This window comes from Erpetoichthys calabaricus, chromosome 16, assembly GCF_900747795.2.
Source record: "Erpetoichthys calabaricus chromosome 16, fErpCal1.3, whole genome shotgun sequence".
NCBI lineage: Eukaryota > Metazoa > Chordata > Cladistia > Polypteriformes > Polypteridae > Erpetoichthys > Erpetoichthys calabaricus.
In genome coordinates this window covers 71,071,806-71,094,096 of record NC_041409.2, presented here as the reverse complement: position 1 = coordinate 71,094,096, position 22,291 = coordinate 71,071,806, and the positions used below count along the sequence as shown (strand labels likewise).

The 22,291-nt window shown below is 37.9% G+C and overlaps 1 protein-coding gene across 1 annotated transcript in view; it reads left to right on the top strand.

The window, feature by feature from the left end:
* Positions 1–22,291, top strand: part of ltk (leukocyte receptor tyrosine kinase) — a 186,992-nt gene that overhangs the window by 147,132 nt on the left and 17,569 nt on the right. The window contains exons 16-19 of the mRNA XM_028822370.2: positions 4,772–4,969; positions 5,276–5,374; positions 7,422–7,574; positions 9,600–9,710. Coding sequence (XP_028678203.2) covers positions 4,772–4,969; positions 5,276–5,374; positions 7,422–7,574; positions 9,600–9,710 — 561 coding nt within the window. The remainder of the gene's footprint in view (positions 1–4,771; positions 4,970–5,275; positions 5,375–7,421; positions 7,575–9,599; positions 9,711–22,291) is intronic.

The following is a 22,291-nucleotide window of genomic DNA, read 5'->3' as shown; positions in this document are numbered from 1 at the left end:
TCCCTCACATGGCTTACTAGTCTGCTGCCATTACATTATGTGAACCCTTTGTATATTCCACATTATAATTGTTGTATGCAGATAGAAAAGGTCAGTTGCATTTACAATTGTGTTAAATATTGTCAATATCCATTTCTGACCTCTGTGGTGTAATCTCTGTGAAATTTATGCTGCATTCCGATTACCTTGGAAGCTGGATGTCAGAGCAGGGAATGATGTCACACCTGAGTTGACTGCATTCCAGTAAAACATTCGGAAAACCAATATGGAGGTGTCCAGGAAACGCTTTGCTCCATTCAGAATAAATAGCATTTGATTACATAGTTTTTTGTGAATCCAAACACCACAGCAACAAGTCCACTGATAGATGTTGGACAGTATTGTGTGTGTATGACTGATTTAATGAGACACAACTAGACAGAAGTGCTTATTAACAGTATAATATTACAGCTTTCACTTAAGTTTGTGGTGTATGCACCCATTTTGGATTAATGTCATGAACTGAAGTTGGACAAACTGGAACTTGACAGACTAGCCCTGAGTTGGAAATTTAACTTAAGGGGGCATTCCAGTTGAAAATTCTGACTTCCCACTTCAAACAGAGTACAGCATAACTTACAGTTCAGCTGCCAGTAGTTGTATTTCTTGTTTTTATATGGTCGAGTGCTATTATATCAATATATTACCAAAACTCATATTAATACTACTTGCAAACATAGCTTTAGATTTCCTAACATATTTTTTAGATTTTTTTTTCCCATATTCGATAGATTAAATGCATTGGAAAATACATTATAATGTACACTGCAACTCACTGCTACACTGGACACAAAGATGGGGGACCTTCAGACCTTGGGGGCCCTGTCATCAGATGTGTGCAAAGCCAGCCACAAAAGTATATATTTAATATTTGAAAATTCAAAAAATATTAGTGTATTTTTAGGCTAAACAAAACAATGAGATTCTGGTATGTCGTGTCACATAATGTTTTAGACAACAGAGACGCAAGTGTGATAATACTTAATACTACATAAGTTAGTTGTCAATGAAGCATTGCATCATGATATGTGAAATAAGATATCTAAGCATTGCTCAAATCAAGCAATTGGCACAGCAAGCAATTGCAAAACTGTACCAAAGATAGCATCTATGCTGAAATCATCAGTGGAAGATGAAATAAGAAAATGCTACTAGTGTCATGAACAGAGCATGTTGCTATATGTCAAGTGCATTGAGATTTGCTGCAAGCTCAACAGGAAAGGCTTCTTCTTCTCCTCTTTGCCCACCTCTTTCCATTGCAAACAGTCACTATTAATAAAATGTGCCTATCAACTTAAAATCGTTAGACCCAGGTAGAAATAATGATACACAGCATTTGAATAGAAATAAGTAAATAATAACATTGGAGTCTTAAAATGTTTTGTTAATGTCACAGCAGTTTTCTCCTAAATTGAAACAAATTGGCCATACAATGTACTGTTTTTTTAATGTCCTGCATTGAAACAATGTGAAGTAGCATTGCAACCAGCATCTATTATTATTAGTTTGAATCTGTCTGACAAAACTGTTGTATTCATTTTGTGCACACGTGGCACTTTTTATTCTGGTTTACACACAAATTTTGTGCTACACCAGTGCAATAGCCAACCATCATCTTATATAATACGCTACCGTGGCTGTTCGTTTGTCTGTCCAGGATTTTAAATCACCTGTAGCTCGCAAACCGTTTCACCTATTGACCTGAAATTTGGTACGCATATACTATGTGATGTCTACTATCCATTTTTGGGGTGATGATTGACTTCCAAGGATATTCCTCTTTTTATTTTTATTTTATTTTATTGTAGAATCAACTCTCAGCAGCTCGCAACAGGGCGGCTGTGCTGCGCTTGCGTACAGGCCCTGTTCTCATCCCTACCACCTTCGCTGTCACTTCCCCTACCTCTTCATATCTTAAATCATTGTTGAGGCAGATTGAAGACTTAAGTGCCAGCTTAAGTGAATAATTAAGAAAATGTACTAAGTAATTACAACACAAACACTGACTATATACTGTATATTTTGCAAGAAGTGCATTGAATAAATGTTAAATATAATGAAACGGTGCCAAACGGGGCAGCATTAAGTGGGTATATTACTATATTTTATTTTAAAAACACTTAGTTACTTAATATTTTATTGTTTTAAAAACAGAAAAAAACATACCTTAAGCAAAGCAATTTTACCCACTGTTGGACCTGAATACCAAACTCCAACACCTAAGGACCCCTGTTTTTTCTCTCCTCTATTATACTGCCTTGTTTTTAAGGAAGTAGCTAAAAATAACTAGTGAAAAATTATTACAATATTTTACGTAACCATTCTGTATAAACATATAAATTATTTATGGTTATTAATTTGTTAGATTGTAATTTTCTTATTATATTACCTATTAAGTGGTCTCTAAAAAGTATGAGTTTTTATTCTTGGATAAAAAGCAAGGATGTTCAGAGAAAAGTGTGAAATATTTTAACTTTTATAAAATTAATTTTTTAAGCTTTTTTTTAATAAACTTAAACAGTCTTGATGAGCATGTGAAGTATTTTCCAAAGTAACCATAGCAAATGACCAAGTAGTAACGTAATTTTACATAAAGTGGAATTATATGTTCATAGTGCAGCATTTTTCAATTGTGCACAGTGCCATCATATGGTTACTTCAGCTAACTAAGCACATAATGGAGCTTTCACATCAAATACTGCAGTACTGGGGGTATACTGCACATTTCACGTGGTTCTATTTGTACATGACCGAATACCTTCTTATTTGTGTTTGTACACTGAATATGGACTGTGATAAGTCAGCTATAACTTCAGTTCTTCTCCTAAGGTATACACTCAGAATTTACACCCCACATTGTGTCAAATTTAATTTTTTACTTCTTACATGTAACAGTATTTACCTTAAATTTCATCTGTTGCATATATGCACAAGATAAATCTGTAATGATTTTGCAGACTCTAGAGTAAGCTACCAGTATACTTAGTTTATTGTAATTGGTAAACTGCAAATGTAACCAGTTATTGGTTGCATTTTTATCTTGATACTTTATATATATATATATATATATATATATATTTAATAAAAAGAACAGCAGTTCCAAAACTGATCTCTGTGGAACACAAACTTCAGAAAAATGTTTTCAAACAGTCTTTTTGCATTTCTGTATTTGAGCCAATATTCTACCAATCTAAACAATGTGCCTTAAACTCCTACATCTTTTCTTTTGATCACTAGCCTCTCATGTAGTACCTCTTCAAAAGTTTTATTAAAAATAAGCAAAATAATATGCATCTCTCTAATCAGATTAATTTGTTGCTTACTCGTAGAATTCTGGAATATCAGGCAAACATTATTTTCCCTCACTAAACCTAAGGTTCACTAATATGTCTGTGCTTAACATGTGTTATTCAGCCTTTTTTTTAATAGTTGTTTACATTAATTTTCCCATGGTGACATTACATTTATACTACCTTATAGTTACTAGGAGGCTTGGTCACTTTTAATATATAATAGAATAATATCAGCAAGTTGTCTTTATGAAATTTCTTTAATGTGCAGTCATTTCTTAAGAATTGTGTTTGTGTAAATTGTGTAAAAATTGTGTTACAGTTTTACATTGCATATCTAATCACTAACTTCCTTAACTACTGTAGGGTGAATGTGTTGTGGCTCTAGTGGGTTGTTTAAATTCTGCCCTTTTAATTTTAAAAGCACTTCTCATTTCTTTATGTTTAAATAGTTTAGAATCTCTTTAATAGTCTCAGTACCCACTAGGAGGTTATCAGTTTGCTTCATGTGAAAACTAAAGAATTTGACTTAAAAGCATTTCCTATTTTCTTTTCCTTGCATCTTGTATTTGCCCTTACTGCTCTAAATACTCTTCACATATTCCCTGACTGTTCACTTATTGTTAAAAGAGAAGAGAATCATACTGTTAGGGTTGATTTTTACATTTTCAGTATTCTCTTCTAACTGGCTTTTAGCTGTCCTACTGTCCTTTTTAACTGTCACTCACATGTACTCACCAGCCCTGTGGTTAGTGGGGTATCTCTGTCCTGTATAAACTGTACAGCTTCTTAAAGAAGTTACAGGAACTAAAGACATTTGTACTTATGTCTCATTTTCAAAAAGTTCCACTATGGTCAAAAGCTAGTGTTAGTATTCATAAAGACTTTGTAAATCTGCCCGTATTAATGAAGCCATGCTCAAAACCATACTGTATGAACAAATGTAGAAATGTTGAAAACTTGAAACATGCTATGTTGAACTTAATAGAAATGAGCAACCTTTTAAAATGCCAGTGAGAATGGTGGATTTCCCCAGATTACAATTTCAGAAAATGAACCATCCTAGTCAAATAGTCATGGTACTGTATAAGCTTGTAGTGTTTTAAAGCCACATACCTTATTCCAAGTTGAAACATGTTATTCAAATTAGATTATTAAGTATAAGAGTATGAAACCGATCAGTTACCAAAGGCAGTCATGTGGGATTGTGTGACAAGAGACACACATTGTGTCAGAGTTAGTATGACACAAGTCATATAGAGTGAAGTGGCTGTAGCTGTGAGAATGCAAGGCAGAGGTTAATAGCAGCTGAGCTGCAGAATATTGTGGGGCATGTTCATTCATAGTGCTCTTCCAAGACACACATATCTTAATGTGTAATTTGGCATCATACTTCTTTTTCACCTAAAAATTACATTTTCTTTCTTTTTTTTTCATCCCAGGTAGTGGTGGTGGTGGTGGTGGTGGTGGCTGGAATGACATCACCAAGCACAGTCAGGCTGGTAAATCTCTCCTGGAAGGGGCAGAAGGCGGGTCACCATGTCCCCAAGCTCTTTCCAAATTGCAGTGGACCACTTTTGGAGGATTTGGGGGTGGAGGAGGTGCCTGCACTGCTGGAGGGGGTGGCGGTGGTTACAGAGGTACGGCTTTATGATTGGAAAGGTGCTAAAGTTGAAAATAAGCTGGACTTTGGAAGCTGCATGAATGGCATTTTCTGGTTTAAGCAAGATGAAACATGGATAGTAGCATCCAGGAGTCATGTCCTTCTTGATTCAGTGTAGCAGAAGAGTTGGCTTCTACAAGCAGTGCTGGACACTGTCTGCTAACATCAGTTTTATGTAAAGGTTGTAATAGTGGATACTTCTGCATTAAAAAATGCAATAAACGACCTCCAGATATTGCCATTTCATCTTCATCTCTCTTCTGCCTTTCTACGTCTCATTCAGGAGGTGATGCTGCTGAGACTGATGACTTGACTGTAGATGGGCAGGATGGGATATCCTTTGTCAATCCACTTGGAGAGATATTTCTTCAGCCTTTAGCTGGTGAGTTTTCATAAAATATATGATTTTTTTTCCTACTTGGATAAGTATTACCTACAGAAGGAAATTAAACACCCAGTTGACCTGTTAGTAAATCAAGCCGGTGAAAGTCAAATATCTTAAGAAGGTAATTGATTCAGAGGAAGATTGACAGTGGGAAAGAGTCCAAATGTAGAAAATTCCTCTTCTGCTGTAGTCATCAGTCGATACAATGTTGAATCTGGGTGTTAGTCTGTTTTCAGGGCACTCTCACTCCCATATTCATATTTCACTTGTGCAAAACCAAATTAGAGATTTTCGTACCTAACCCTTTTAGGGTTTGGAAGTAAATTAGGGTATCTTGATAAAGTCAGCACATATACAAATAAGGTGTACACACTTCACAAAGACATTGGCTGGCTGCAGTTCGACTCCAGTCTCCCACTGCTGAGAGGTAGAAGCCCTAATCCCTGTACCAACATGCTGCCCTGTTTTGACTCTTGGAACTGACTGAATTACTACCTTTGCTGTGAATTTAATGTTAGGCAAAGAATAAGAAATGGTGTTGGCTCTACCCAAAAGTAGTCTTTGGACCAGTTTAGAAGAGTTGAAATAAAGCGAAAGTTAACAAGGACTGTAGTTCAAGTGGACACGTCATGCTAAAGCTGGTGAATTTGTTAAGATGTTCAAATTTCAATAGTATTAATGAAGCCATGCTCAAAACCATACTGTATGAAAAAATGTAGAAATGATGAAAACTTGAAACATGCTATGTTGAACTCAATAGAAGTGAGCAACTTTTTAAAATCCAAGTGAAAAATGGTAGCAGCCATGGTACCTCAGTAAAAATGATGTAGCTTTGCCAAACAATGGGGACTCTACTGTTGTGATGAAACCTACATTTTTTGTGGACTTCAGTGGGGGCTACTGTGTGGATATCAGCATATGTAGCATGATGAATAGAGTGGTGATACAGGAACTGGAAACCCTTTGTAAATGAATGAAGAAATTTTGGAATTGTGTAGAACGTGGGAGTACCCGAGTGAAAATGATGTAGCCAGGTGTGTAGGCACCAGGAAATGTAAAAATGTCATGTATTTTTTTTCATATTGACCACAAAGGTAAAGTTCTCTTCAGTTTTTGAACCTCAGCAGATGTAATACATCCATATGCAGCAACCCTATCATATACTGTTTGGACTTTAGGAGGACTTCTATATTATTCTATCCTACCTCCCTATTAAATTTGTGAGTTTATTTTTGCTTTCCATAGAAGCCCCCAGGCTCTGTTCACCTCATTCAGTTTCAAAATTATGGAGTGAAAGACCATTTTCTTTCATTCCTTATGTACTAATACATGATTAGTTGCCATATTCTCAGGTACATAACTTCATTTTTTGTCATATGCACAAAGAGATAATAACATTAATCTGTCTGATCAAGATGGTAAGCGCTACAGAAACATTTCTAAACTATTGGAAAAGAGAGCCTGATGCACTATGAACCCCAGATTTGTGATGTCATATGACCATGTAACTCATAAAGTTCACACACATTTTTGAAACAACATTAATGTATGGAAATGCAAATGTAATATAAACCAGAACTTAAGCAATTTAACTTGATAATTTTGAGGTGGATTAGTGGTTAATGTTGCTTGCCACATAGCATTGACAAACTGAGTTGAAAGGTTTAGCACAGTCACTATCTAGGTAGAGTTTGCACGTTGTACCTGAAACTGCACGAGAGCCTTTCTTCTACATGCCTTGTGGTTTTCTTTCCACATCCCAAAGATATGCTTAATAGGCTAACTGACAGCTCTAAATGGCTTCAGTGTGAGTAAGTGTGCCCAGTGATATATTAGCACCCCATTCAGGTTTGGTTCCTGCCTTGAGCCTTATATAGCTGGGTTTGGATTTGGGCCCTTAAAACAGTTGAATTTGCTAAATGGATGGAAAATTTTGACGTTATTCATTGAAGGGTTCTAGTTAAATATTATTTTACAAGAAAACATCTGCAAATCTATAATATTAAAAGATTCTTAATGACTACAACTTCTTCTGCCCTGACAGCAATGGAGAGTCATGGAGAGGTAGAGATCAAGGTGCTGCTTAACTGTAGTCACTGCCAGTCTGAGAGCTGCAAACGAGATAAAGAAACCAAACACATTATTTGTCTTTGCGATGATGGAGAGATTCTCGCTAGTGACAATGTCACTTGTACAGGTAAGAAGAAGCTGGGGGTCGGAGACATAAGAGAGATCTTCTACCTGTCTAGGGGCTATCTTAAACATAAAAGAAGTAGATAGATAGATAGACAGATACTTTATTAATCCCTAAGGGGAAATTCACTTACTCCAGCAGCAGCATACTTATAAAAACAATATTAATTAAAGAGTGATAAAAATGCAGTGCAAGTTAAAAAATGCAAGGTGGAGAGTGCGAGGCAGGTATAACAGACAATAACATTGTATAATGTTAATGTTAACCCCCCCAGGTGGAATTGAAGAGTCACATAGTGTGGGGGAGGAACGACCTCCTCAGTCTGTCAGTGGAGCAGGACAGTGACAGTAGTCTATCGCTGAAACTGCTCCTCTGTCTGGAGATGATACTGTTAAGTACTTTAGCAGAGAAAAATTCTGTGTACAGCTTGACTTGATAATACAATTTAGAAATACAATACCTGTACAGATAAAAATGGTGTAGGTGAAAGTAGTGCTGGGCACTGAGGATTGTAGTATATTTGTACAACAGAGATTAAAAGTGGGGCACGTAAAAGTATTTATATCAAGGAACTATACTACCTGTGCAGGTGAGAAAGTAGAAGCAGAAATGGTGACAGTAGCGCCATCTAGACATTATATTTAATGAGGAGCTTATGAGTTAAAATTGGATAATATCACATCAGAAAGGAAGGTAGGTGCAGAGCATTTTATTATCTGTTGTGGCACCCGGCTGGGGTTCCTACCCGGCCGGGATGCCCGGGGAGACAGGAGGAGGGCTCATGCCTCCTCCAGACCACGAGGGGGCGACCGCCCTGGTTGTATTGGGGGCCACAGGTACAGGGCTTAGAAGCTCAACCCTGTAGGGGCCCGTGGCCACCGCCTGGGGGCGTCCCCGTGCCTGATGGACCCTGGACCCCAGCACTTCCGCCACACCAGGAAGTGCAGGGGGGAAGAAGAGAGGGAACACCCGGAGTGCTTCCGGGGAGACGGCCGGCACTTCCGCCACACTGGGGCGTGTTGGGTGGAAGATTGCCGGTGCAAACCTGGAGCACATCCGGGTATGAATAAAAGGGGCCGCCTCCCTTTATTCGAGGCTGGAGTCGGGTGGAAGAGGACGAGGTCTGGAAGGAGAGAGAAGGAGGCGGTCTGAAGGAAAGGCGTTGTGGTATTGGCCTGGACTTTGGGGGAGTCTGTGGGTTGTGTGGCACAATAATTGTAAATGATAGTTTTATAATAAACGTGTGTTGGGTGACAAAATGATGTCTGCCTGTCTGTGTCCGGGCTGTTCCCCACACTGTTCTCTGTAGATAAAAGGTGATAAACGAAAGCAGTGTTATCTGGAGACAGCCTTACCTGTATAGGTGAGACAAATAAAAGTCCTGTTGTCTGGAGACTGCAGTACCTATATAAATGAGAGATTAAATGTGTGGAACGGATGTGGCAAGAGTATGGGGTTGTGTGGCAATCTAAGTATCTGTATGAGTGAGAAATTAGGAACAGCGGGTTGAATTAATATAGCCTGGAGACTGCTGAGGGCCATGTGCCCTGGAAGTTGTTAGGAGAGTGCCATCAAATTTAAACAAAAGAGAGCAGTAAAGTATATTGACTTCTTGAGTCAATTTTTGAGTTCTTGTACAAGTGTAATATTGGAAATAAGAAGAGTGCTACTTCATTTAAGGTAAGAGAGGTGAGGACAGTGAAATCAATTAGCTAGGTTATGTGGATAGTTGAAATGTTAGAGGGACGGCAGTTCAAAATGGAACCTGTGGTGGAATTATCTATCAGCTTACCTATAGACTAGTGCTTAGAGGCATTCAAAGAGGGATGAGTGAGAGTACAAAGTCTACAAACAGGCTATATGTACACATGATCTGTTAGGAAAAAGAATATTACAGTAATATTACCTGGAAAATGGAGAGTACACAGTATTACAAACTCTCCACTGTCTACTTCTCTTTCTAACTCTTGCTATCATTAAAAGAACCTTAGAATAAACCATGTCGTATATTGTTTTTTTTTTCTAAAGCTCCACGAGGACCTGCTCCTGAGGGACATTTGTCCTTTCCACTGATCCTGGCTGTGGTGGCATCAACTGTGCTGACTGGCATTGTCCTTGCCTGTGCCAGCCTCACCCTAAGTAAGAGACTTTACCAGCTTTGTAGACATAATGAACCAGCTAGTGGCACATTTAGCCGTCTCTGAAGCACTTAACAATCTTTTTCTTTCTTGGGCAAAATGGGTGGTTTGAATGAAAATTTGTGAGTTTCAAAGCTATCTCTGGTGCATCTCAGGATATATATGCAGATATGTACTTGTAAAGATCTGCAATCTGTCATCTTGTTCTGAACATCCTGTGAATTGAAACCTGTTTTTTGATTACCAGTGTAGAAGATTGCTGGATTGAACTCTTTATGGGGAATCTGAATAAAGTGGAGAGCTACACTATTGTCATTAAATTGTTCAGCCCAGCTAAAATCATTTTCCTAGAATGTTACAATTGATTTTTTTTGTATAGGTTTTTTTTGTTTGCTATGGAATGACTTTTTTGTCCAATGTGTTTTAGTGTACCAAGTGCCCATTATAATGTAGCAATGTGGAGCAAAGCTTAATTAGATGCGTGTTTTTATACTACATTATTTTGAAGAGCAGTCACATTTAACTACTTGTCTTTATTAAATGGCGTCTCATTCATCTTTTTAATCGTTCTGTATATAAAGAATGCATTAGCACCTAAATCCACTGGACTGCTTTCAAAGCCTTATATGTCTTTATTTTGCTACATTACAGGCAAGTCCCTCTTGTGTTCCCCTATAATCCATCCCTAAATGTACATACTGTTTGCTCAACATCTCTCTCCTCATACAAGCATGTTTTTTTTTCTTTCACTGCCACTCATTGCATATTCTTTTTCTCAGAGACTGTTTTTATTTCTCTTGACTGCACTTTTTGTGATGCTCAAACCTTGGTATTCTGGCTGTCTGTCACTGTTTACCTGGTATCATTAGATAAAACTGCTTATGCAGTGGTGTGCACTGCTGTGTTGATGACAAAAGAGTTATTAAACATGTATAAAACTCCAGAACTATATATTGAATGACCTAACTGTAACAGGTTGGGACCAGAGCACAGCTCATGTGCAGTTAGTGACTTACAGTTTAGAAATATCTAAGGTCTGTTGTTCTTTTATGCTTTATTGTTTTGCTGAATATTAATTATATATCATATCCGGTATCAAGTCGTTTTTAGGTGTCACTCTAGGTACTGTATCAGAGGAGATGCTACACTACTATGTTATGTGCCATTAATGATCACTTCTGTCTTAGTTTGTCATTCTGTTAGCTTTACTTACAATGACATCTAAATGTATGTGTGACATTGTCAATTTACATCATCCATATCACTTAAGCTGTCTATATCCAATATTATTAAAGATAACTATGTTTTGTATTCATATTTGCAGATCATGGTGTGTTATATTTTGTGTTTATGCATGTTTTTGTTTATTTATATTTTCAAAAAGGGCTACTCTAACGTCTAATGCTGTGGGCTGTAGACAAGCAATATGAAAGTGTATTTTGCTCAAGGCTGCAATCTTATCAGTGTCTTTATTATGATCAGAGATGTGACCCCGATTTGGAAGAGCTGAAACCAGGCTCATTGCTAACGTTGATGCAAATACTGCATTGAATGCTTAAATTAGAAATCCACATGAGGGGTGGTAAGGCCAGTTGATGACATATTAGTATCTACCATTGACTTTGTGTAGATAAATCTTACTGAAATGTATGTAGACTGTCCTTCATGTATTACATGTTCCTTATGAACCCATGCATTCATTTTGAATGTAGATAAAGGCAAAAGAATTTGATAAGCCATATTAGAGGAAACTATTCAGTCCATTAGGCTTGTTGGATTTGCCAGTAACTACATTGGTGCAAAATCTCATCCAGATACCTTTTTAAAGTTCTCAGAGTTTCTGTTTCAAATACATAACTGAGCAGTTTGTTACAAATCCCCACAACACTTCAGGTGTAAAACTGTCTTCTATGTTCCCTTTTAAATAAACTGCTTAATTTCTATTACTAAACTAAATGAATTTCACTTGACTAACCTTGTCAATGCCTTTGAGTCTTATAGCTACTTATTTTTTGTTAATTTGTTGCTTTATCAACTGGACAGTTAATTGGCTCCCTTTCTAATAAAACTGTAAGCCCTTGAAAGTGAATCATCCTCATGAGCTAACAACACTTCAGACAATGGCCTAAAAAATTACCTCTATACAGTATATCTGTGATTGGTTTCTTCATCATCTGTCTTATATTATCTGATTAATTTTGTAAACGCTGTTTTGTCAGTATGCATGAGCTTGATTGCCCTCCGAAGCTGAGCTTAATAACAGTTAAAGGTCTTGCTTGATTATTTTATAAGTCTACTTAGTCATAGAGAGAAAGAGAGAGAGAGAGAGAGAGAAGGAGACATGTGGATTAAGCTCAGTGTCTGTCTATCCAAGTGCTGGGACTTGGACAGTCAATCCCTATACCAACAGCTCTTTGTATAAGGCTAGGGTCAGTGAATAGACAGGACTTGAGTTCAATGTAGAGAATGCTCCCGCACAAAACTTTACTCACTCTTACTGGCCAATTTCTGGTTACCAATTAACTGAATAGCCACAACTTTGATCCATCAGAATCAAAATACTTGTATGACTGAGGTTGCACAGCCTACAAGTGAAAGAAGATTAAAAAACAAAACAAAGCTGAACAACAATGTAGTGCCCCTTCAGTAAGAAATAATAAAAATGAAATGGGTAGGTGACATGATGTTGGTAACTTTTACACTGAGGGAAAATAATGGTTAATGATTATAATGTGATTAACCAAGCATGGCTTTCCACAGACTTTTTTTTTTTTTTAGTTCATGCTGAAACCCCCTGTACAGCCTCAAGTAAGTAAATTTGTCATAAAGGAAATAAGATCTTAAGGCACCAGAATAATGCCTGTGTTTATTTCAAGATGTGGTTGAAATATGATCCACTGTGGTACATCTTTAGTTCAGGGATTCACATCTTTATTAAAATGAATGGTGACAAAGAGGATATTTGGATCAGCTCTGCTGAGTCCAAATGTGGAATACAGCCTAGACATCCTCTGTAATTTTCACTGTTTTCATCTTTGGTACATATATATTGCACATCTGTTCAAGTGAATGGCTGAGTATAACAACATATTCGTACTGTTTTCTTTTAAAATAATAAAAATAATAATGCAATTTATTTATGTAGCGCAATTCCCATGCTCAAGGTGCTTCATAGAGTCTCATAAAGAACAGCAAGGTTTATTTAACATTGGATATAAATATTTTCTTCATAGAACACTAAAACAAATAAATTCAGGATATACAAAGTATTAAATAGAATAAAAGAAAATAAACCAGAGTAACATACTAAATTCAATACTTAAAAAAAACCTGAACAAATAGCATCATTTGTGATTTAACACACACCCAAATTATCTTGAACATCTGGACAGAGAGGTTACCTGAAAGAAGGGGCAGAATGTTAGGTTAGGTTAAGTTAAAAACCTTCATGAGCAGATGAGTTTTAAGCAGTTGTTTTAAAGAATGAATTGAGTCAGCTGATCTAATTAATTTTGGAAGGTCATTCCAAAGTCTGGGCGCTATACAGCTCAAGGTCATGTCACCCATAGTGCAGATTAGTGTGAGGCACACAACAAGATTGCCAGAATCAGAGACCCTTAGTGGACAAACAGGAGTGCAGTGATGGAGAAGGTCACTGATGTAGTCCAGTGCAAGGCCATGTAAAGCTTCAAATGTAATTAACAGAATTTATATTCAATCCTGTAAGACACAGGAAGCCAGTGAAGTTGAAGCAGGATGGGTGTTATGTGCTCATGGTTGCTTGTCCGAGTAAGAACTCTTGGAGCAGAGTTTTGAATCAACTGGGGCTGTGATATAAGATTAGAAGTGGCACCTGCAAGTAGAAAGTTACAATATTCGATGTGGGATGAGATAAAACCATAGACAAGTTTCTCAGCATTGGAAAAGGAGAAGAATTAGCGAACATGTGATATGTTACAGAGATGGAAGTAAAAACTTTTTTTAATGTGGTTTATGTGGGTGGTGTAAGAAACGAAGGAATCAAGACACGCAGATTCCTTGCATTAGAAGAAGGTCTGATGAGATCACCGTCAAGAGTGACTGAAAAGGAGCTCATCTTCTTAAGTTGATCTTTAGTGCCAATTTGCAGGCGTTCACCTTTGTTGCAATTTTATTTTAAAGAGTTCTGCTCCATCCAGGTTTTAATTTCACTGAGGCAGGTTGTGAACTGAGAAAGCTCTGATGAACTTTCAGATTTAACATCATCTGCACAAAAATGATAACCCAGTCCAAAGCTACAAATAATATGGCTAAAGGGAAGCATATAGATATAGAAGAGCAGAGGGCTGAGGACAGAGCCCTGAGGAACTCCTTCTCTGAGGTGGATCTGCTGTAGCCAAGACTTGCAAACTTTTGACTATCAGACAGACAGGATTTAAACTACTGGAGGGCAGTGCCAGAGATACCCATCATGTTCTCCATTCTGGACAGTAGAATGTCATGTTTGACAGTGTCAAATACTGCACTGAGGTCTAACAGAATTAATATCCTGGTTTGTCCAGAGTCTGCTACCATAAGCAAATCATTCATTACCCAAAGTAGAGCAGTTTCAGAGCTGTTCTATGCTCTGAAACTAGACTGAAAGGGTTCCATCAAATTATTAGAAGTTATGTAAGTGGTGAGATTGGAGGCTACATCATGCTCAAGAACTTTTGACAGAAAAGGAAAGTGAGAAATAGGCCAGAAATTAAGATAGTCAACATCAAGACCAGACATTTTTAACATTGGGGATACAGAAGCTATTTTAAAAGTGGCTGGCACAAAGCCAATGTCAAGGGATGTATTTATTATTGTTGAAAAAGTTGGGATTATGGCATTAGGTCAATATTTAAGACGTGTGGTGGTGATGGGGTCCAGTACACAAGTAGTTGGCATTACAAAGCAGGTCATTAACAAATGCAGATGTGACAGGTGAATATTTAGAAAAGGAGCTGGATGGAGTCACAAACTTCAGTAGAGGAGGTTATTGGGCCAGGTGAAGGTTGACATAGTTTATTAACTACAAAGAACAAAACCATCAAGTTATCATGGCCACTTTCTAATATAATGCACATTCTTGGCTGCAGTTAGTGCATTACTGTAAGCCCTTTGGTGGTCAGAGAAAGCCTGGATGTGCACAGTGAGGCCAGTCTTATGTGAAATTCTCTCGAGGTGTCGGCCAGCTGCTTTCATAAACTGTAATTGTACCATAGAGCTGAACTCTAAAAGGAAACCTTCTTATGTTTTAAAGGAGTTGTTTTATCTAGTGCTGAAAAATGGGCTGAATTATAGTAGTCAACAAGACTGTCTAGCATTGATGGAATAGGGAAAGACAGGAAAAGATCAGAAGTGGATACAGCTAGGATACAGGGACAGATATTTATATGGTTTCTGAAATACTAGGGTGTTGTACCGTGTTAGCCATTATGAATGTAGAGAAAAGCCAAGCAAAATGACACCTTTTATTGGCTAACTAAAAAGATTACAATATGCAAGCTTTCGAGGCAACTCAGGCCCCTTCTTCAGGCAAGATGTAATCAAGCTTGCATATTGTAATCTTTTTAGTTAGCCAATAAAAGGTGTCATTTTGCTTGGCTTTTCTCTGGTTTCTGAAAAAAATTTGACATTTACAGGTAAGAGGAGGGAGAGGTAATGAGACAGTGAAAAATACTGCTTTATGGTCACAGAGTTCCAGATCATTGCTATTTATTGCTTGGTATGGTGTCTCATTACCCACTTTTTATATTCAATGTATTATATGCGGTATGTAGAACAGCATGCTGGTTTATCTCCATTTACCTTATTGGTGACAGTACATTTACCCAGTATGGCAGTGGCAGTGTTTGTGGGAGCATAAAAGAGGATTTTGCTTTGCTCTCTATTACTGCTCTGGCACCCTTTGACCTTAAATTAATGTAAGTAAGCAAGAAATATGACTTATTTTGTTCGTATAATATATACTGTATATGTTCAGAAAGTATTCAAACCCCTGCACCTTTTCACATTCTTTTTTCACCTATTTACATTCTTTTTCCCCCACATCAAGCAACACTCAGCATTTCAAAATGACAAAGAAAAAGCAGGAGTTTAGAAATTTCTGTAAATTTATTAAAAATAAAAAAGTGAAGTATCATATTGACACAAGTATTCAGGCCCTTTTCTCAATACTTAGCTGAAGCACCTTTGGCAGTGATTATAGCCTAGAGTCTTGCACACCTGGATTTTGGATTTTTCTTCCATTTTTCTATGAAGATCTTCTCAAGTTCTTTCAGGCTGGATGGAGACAGTCAGAGAACAGCTATTTTCATGTTTCCCCAGATGTTCAATTGGTTTAAAAGATCTGTCTCTCACTGGGCCACTCAAAAACATTCACAGAGTTGTCCGTAAACTACTCATGTGTTGTCTTTGGTTTGTGCCTAGGGTCATTGTGCTGTTGGAAGGTGAACCTTTGGCACAGTCTGCAGTCCAGAGTGCCCTGAATCTTATTTTCTTTTTTCTGTATCTCTGTACTTTACACTGTTTAGCTTTCCCTTAACCTTGATTAGTCCCTCATTCCCTGCCACTAAAAAATAACCCCACAGCTTGATGTAGCCACCACCATGCTTCGCCATTGGAATGGTATCGCACAGTTGATGTATGGTGCCTGACTTCCTCCAGAAAGGATATTAATCTTGATTTTTATCAGACCAGAGCATCTTATTTTTCATAGCAGGGAGTCATTTAGGTGCCTTCCTGCAAACTCCAAGTGGGCTTCCATGCCTTTTTTACTGAGGAAAGTTGTGAGAGATTTGTGTAAGGTACACTTTTTAGCAGATTTAATCCATTTTACACCAATGGAGTAAAAGTGTATTTTATTGAGGATTAACTTGGATTTGTTATCTGAATATTTAATTGAAAGTTTATATTCCAAGCGCTGTTACAGATTATCAAATGGCACACTATTTTGGAAGTACTGTTAGGCTATAGTTTGCAGATACTGCCTATATCTTTATCTCCGCTAGAAAGTTTCAGGTACAAGCTGGGCCCTGTCCCTCCCTGTCTTGTATCATCTCTCTGGTGCCAAGTGCACCCATGTAAACTACTTCAAGTCAACTGTATATAGTACAGTATATTAATTCCTTGATTTTCTATACTTTCTGTACTCTCCAGTTACACAGTATGGCATCTTACCTTTCTTGCAAATGGCACAAACTGCGGATTCTACCTTATTTTCTTGTCTGGAAGTGATAGATGGAAGGGTTAAAATGTAGCCATGTATACCCAAGACATTCCAAAGCATATTTAGCTTAGTTTTAGATTGAAACAGTGTCACAGGAAACACAGAGCAAACTACTGGGGTACAGCACAGCAAAAACCAGAGGCAAAATTTGAAAGGGTCATTCCTTGCTTCTTCCAGCCAAAATGCAATTGCATCTTCCACATTCCTGGCATCAGTTTCAATTCTCAGTACATTTAACAAAAAAGACCACCAAATATGTCATGGTGCCCAATAGAAAAAACATTTGTAATACCGATTTACTTCCACATCATGCTCATGGATTCACTTTTTGAAGGAAGGAGCAAGACAAAGCAGAGTACAAAATGCCAACTATGGTCACAGAGACCTTTTGAATGTCTCTTGGTGATGCTTAGCTGCCAGGTTTATTTATGCAAGGCCAAATGGTTAGCATGGCAGCAGTGTCACTGTAAGTGCTTGCATATCAAATTGAAGCAAGCGTACATATATCTGCTAAACCTGTGGTTCTTATGTGTTATTTTGCATCAACTTACTGTACCACTGTAGCATTCTCTAGGTCAATTTGGAATGACATATTCAATTTAGTTGCAACATATTTTGTTATATACTCGAACTCACTCTCTTGCTTTCTCCTCCCCCATCATTGCACTCGGTGTACCTGCTTGCCATTCAGATCAGCAGGATTCTCACTCACAGCACATTCCAAGAGTGGAGCAGAATCAGCAGGGGGGCCCAGACACCCCACTGATTGCTGATAGAGACTCATTGGCATCTGCATGATCAGCCATTTAATTATGAGCTTCTCATCAGCTTAAATTTGCATTTTGTTTTGCTTTTTATGCTGCTTTACTGATTTTTTTTTTCTTTCTTATTTTGGATTCTAACAGAGTGATGCTGGTCGATGTCATGTGCCTCTTGGGCTTAGAGAGCAGATATTTATTTAATTATTTATTAAAGCAAACCTTACATGAGGGAGGGAATGTTACCAACATTTATGGACCTCAGTATAAACAGTACTTCACATTCTGCACTATGAATGTTATTTCAACTTGGTGTGTTTGGGGACAGATAATAGGCAGTTCAGCTAATACCTGAGCCACATCACACGGCACCTGTAATTTAAGAGACTTCATGTTCAAATACCTGTGCAGAGCTCAGTTGCAATACATTTGAACAAAGTCCTATGCTAGATATTTTCCCATGTAAATGTGGCTCCCAGTTCAAGTCTTACTATAGGACACTTATTCCTCAGTGTCTATATAAAGTTTCATACTGGCTTTTTAATTAAATGAGGCATTCAGCTTGTTTATCCTGTAGCCCTTCTACCCCTTTATTATTATATATTTGGTTGATGCCTTTATCCTTGACATTTTTCACAACCAGAGCACAGGAAGGTTAAGTGACATGCTCAAGTTCACAATGTCAGTTTAGAGATGAAAATTGGACCAGCAGCTTTGAGGTTTAAAATCCACTGTTTAACTACTAAGCTGCACAGTTTTAGATCTGAGCCATATCCAGTGCAGGTCACGCATGGTCTATTTAAATGAGGTTTGCAGCTGATGTTTTTGTGTACTCCTTTACTTCTTTGTGTTCCAGCCAAGTTCTATGCTGGACATGACTCCATATAAGGAAGCTCTGAGCTCATTTACCAGTGCACACCATCACTCCTTTAGTCTCTGAGCTCGCTCTCATACTAACTTTGATCTAGCCCATATGTTTAAGACAGTCAGTTCATTTATAAGAGTGACCACTCTTTCCTATGTGTCAAAGCGGAGTTCCATACTGGCTATGGTCCCTTGTAAATTAGGCTTCCAATTCACATCTCAGAGCTCATCTCTTGTTTTTCTTGTTTCTCACATCTTCACACTCAGTTTTTGCTTATGCTTGTGATCTAGACCAGTGTTTTTCAACCAGTGCGCCATGGAATAGTGGTGTGCCATGAGAGTTATATAGGTATGTCGTGGAAATAATAGTGTAGCACCCCTGGGTCAGAACCTGAGTAGTACAGTCTCCTCAGGTGGTCAATATCTGTTTGAGGAGGACAGGACTACCTGGAAAAGCTGGCATAAAAACAGCTCCATGTTGCAAACACAATGTTTAGAGCACTTCAAATGTGTCTCCTGGCTGCTGTAGTCCATCTGCCTGGGGATGTGGTTGCCAGTGAGCCTCACCGGGCTGGTGGATAGTGGGCATATGAATTACCTCTGAGGCAGAGATGGGTGGACAAAAGAGACAAAGCATCTGGGAGATGCCACCAAAGTGCTAACTAAGTATCTGCAAACGCTGATCTCAGAGCTGCTTTTTTCATCAGCTTCTCCTGCAGCCCAGCCTCTTTGGGCAGTTGAGCACATTTTTGAGATATAATGTGTTTGTGATTAGTAGAACAGTGGTGTGCCTTGGGAAGTTTTTGGTTACAAAATGCCTGCCACCCACAGGACAAAGGCTGGGAAACACTGATCTAGACACTTGTGTGGACACTGTGATTTGAGTTTTGACACAGCCAACCAAATATCCTGCCTTCTTAATTGATGGGTGACTTTTTTCTTCTAAGTAGCACTCAGATTTGGCATGGCATGTCATAGCAAAGTCAGTAATTACACCCCTAATGTCTGATCATCAGTCTTCAGTTTGAATACTGCAGAATGTAGCATTCAAACTGTAATCACAAGATGCTATTATAACCTAGTGCAACTGGCTGCCCAGTGGAGTAGCAACAGGTAATTTTTTGGCTACACTTTTTGCTTTATATCGCTGCCTCATTGCATTTGCTTTGAAAATAAGTGTTAATTAGAATTTCTCAGCAGGCAGGAGCCTGTCTTCTGATAGCAAAAAATGAGATCCAGCTGCGCTTCAGCAAGGTTCAGACAGCTGTCCTGCTGGCCCATTTCCTCCCTTCAAGGGTGAAAGTTGAGCCTGTTAAAACAGAAAATGCTGTACATTTGTAGACGTTTCTGGTGGGCAAATTTCTAGTTTTTCTCTGTTTTTTTTTTCTTTTTTTGTCTGTCACTCGTATCATTTCTACTATAGTATTTAAAATGAGGGCAGGTCATGGAAATTATGGAGCTGTGTATAGCACAGCAAGACCCCTGTTTTTTTTTGTTTTTTTTTTAATGTTAATTACCATGGTACATTTACAAAATTTCTCCAGCTGGAAATGCATTGCAAAACATGTAGAAAAGTATATTTGATACAGTTAGGACTGTAACAGTTGTTGAGGAGAAATGTTGGTTTGGTTCTTATTTTCCAGCATTGTATAAAATACATATGATGAAAATAGCACACTAGCTTTAATATACTGTATGAGTTTTACCCCAGAAGTCTGCTATTTAAAATACAGTGTACCAATGTATGTGTGTGCAACATTATTCCTTGTATATGTGTTGCAAAAATATCCTTCACATTAAAAGGCACCATATGAAACAAATGTACTAGTAAATCAGCACTGTTTTGTGCATTTATATAATGTGATATATTCATGGTGGCATTTCAAATTCAAAGGCACTTTATGAAATAAATGTAGCACAGAGACCTTCACTGTAGCCACCATTCAAAGTGTTCAGATGCTTTAAGCGTAGGTTTGTGTAGTAGTTAATCATACGTTCTGTCAGGCACGTGCCTGTCGCATATTGTCTTTTTTCTGTAAACGTACTATGTAGAAGAAATATGTTAATTATCACAAATAACATAGTGTATATTTATTGGTCTCCTAAAATTTTTCTGTTTTATGTTGAATTGAGCTTTATTTAGTGAACTAATGATCATAGTTACGTTAAGTAAGGACAGCACTGTCTCACCTCTCCAGAGTCCTGTGTTCAAATCCCAACCTGACACCATCTTTGTGGAGCTTTGGTATTCTCCCAATGCCTTTATCGTCTTTTGTTTGTGTATGCTGACTTTTCTCCCACATTCCAAACTCTTGCAGGCTGGTTTAACTGGTAACTCTCAATTGGCCCAATATGAGTAAGTCAAAGTGTGTACAGGTCCATCCTACCTAGTGTTTGTTCTTGCTTCATGTCTAATGCTGCCAGAACAAGCAGCAGCTCACTGTTATCTTGAAATAGATACAGGAAGTGAGCACATAAAATAGATGTTATATTGCCAAATAAACACATGTCCAACATGCAAAATATTTATGTTTGAAACTGTAAAATAAATGCACATTATTGTGTCAAATGATGTTTTATGGGCCTAAAATACAATACATAAAACAAAGTCACCATCATTATCCAATTATGCATTTGTGTCTGTTTCAAAATATTTTTCATATTGTTTCATGTTAGCTAGCACTGTTTAAAATAAAACAAAATTACCTTTATTTCCACAGTGTATACAACTGACAAGCAGATCTTGTATAATTTGTTTGACATTGAAAGGCACTGCATAATAAATTCTACAAAATCTCAAACTTACTGCACAAAAACTTTCAAAGTGATGTTACACCTGGAAACGTGCTATATAAAATATATTGCTTAAAAATCATAATTACTGTAGTGCACACATCCTTGACAAAAAATATTTTATGATGGTGTTTATGTAAAATATACTGCACAAAAAGCCCACATGTTTCAACTTCACGTTAAGTGGCATTCACAAAATAAATGACCACCATGCCCAAGTAAAGAACTCTTTATGACAGATGTGCAAACTGAAAAGTAAACTAAGTACACTTTAAAATAAACCAAAAAAAGAAATGTTATTACAAAAAAAGGCCAGTGGGGGTGGTGGTTTCCCAAACTCCCACCCACATAATTTCCCCCTGAAGAAATGCTAGCTGTTTGGGAAGGTCAGGTTTGGTAGGACAAGAGAAACGCTCCTGTAATAGTGTCTCTTCACCTGAGGTCTCCGTCACGCAGGTTGGTAGTCTGTGCCTGGGTCCTGCGCAGTCTGCCCTCCAGCCATCGACACTTGGAGGTCCAGGGCACATGGATGTTTACACCACCAGCTGAAGTTGCCTTCCTACACTTCGCCAGGCAGACTACCAACCTGCATCGTGGACACCCACTCCCCTGCAGCACTGTGCAGGGGGTGGTGGTGGCAAAACAGGTGAGTCTTGATGATTTTGTGCTGCGTTCACCAAAGAGTGCCCAGTGAAAACTGGAAAGCGGGGTTTCACAATCAAAGAGTGGAGTAAAGTGTACTCTGCAAAAATGCTGACTCAAAGAACTTTCACCAACTGGATGTAATTTAGCATAATTAGGAAGTTGTGTTTCCTTTATTCCCTAAACCAATTGTACAGTAACTCCTCCACAGCCTATTGGATTCCTAGCTACCCAAAGTATAATTTTGGGCAATCAATATTTGCTAAAATTTCCCCCGATTTAAAAGAA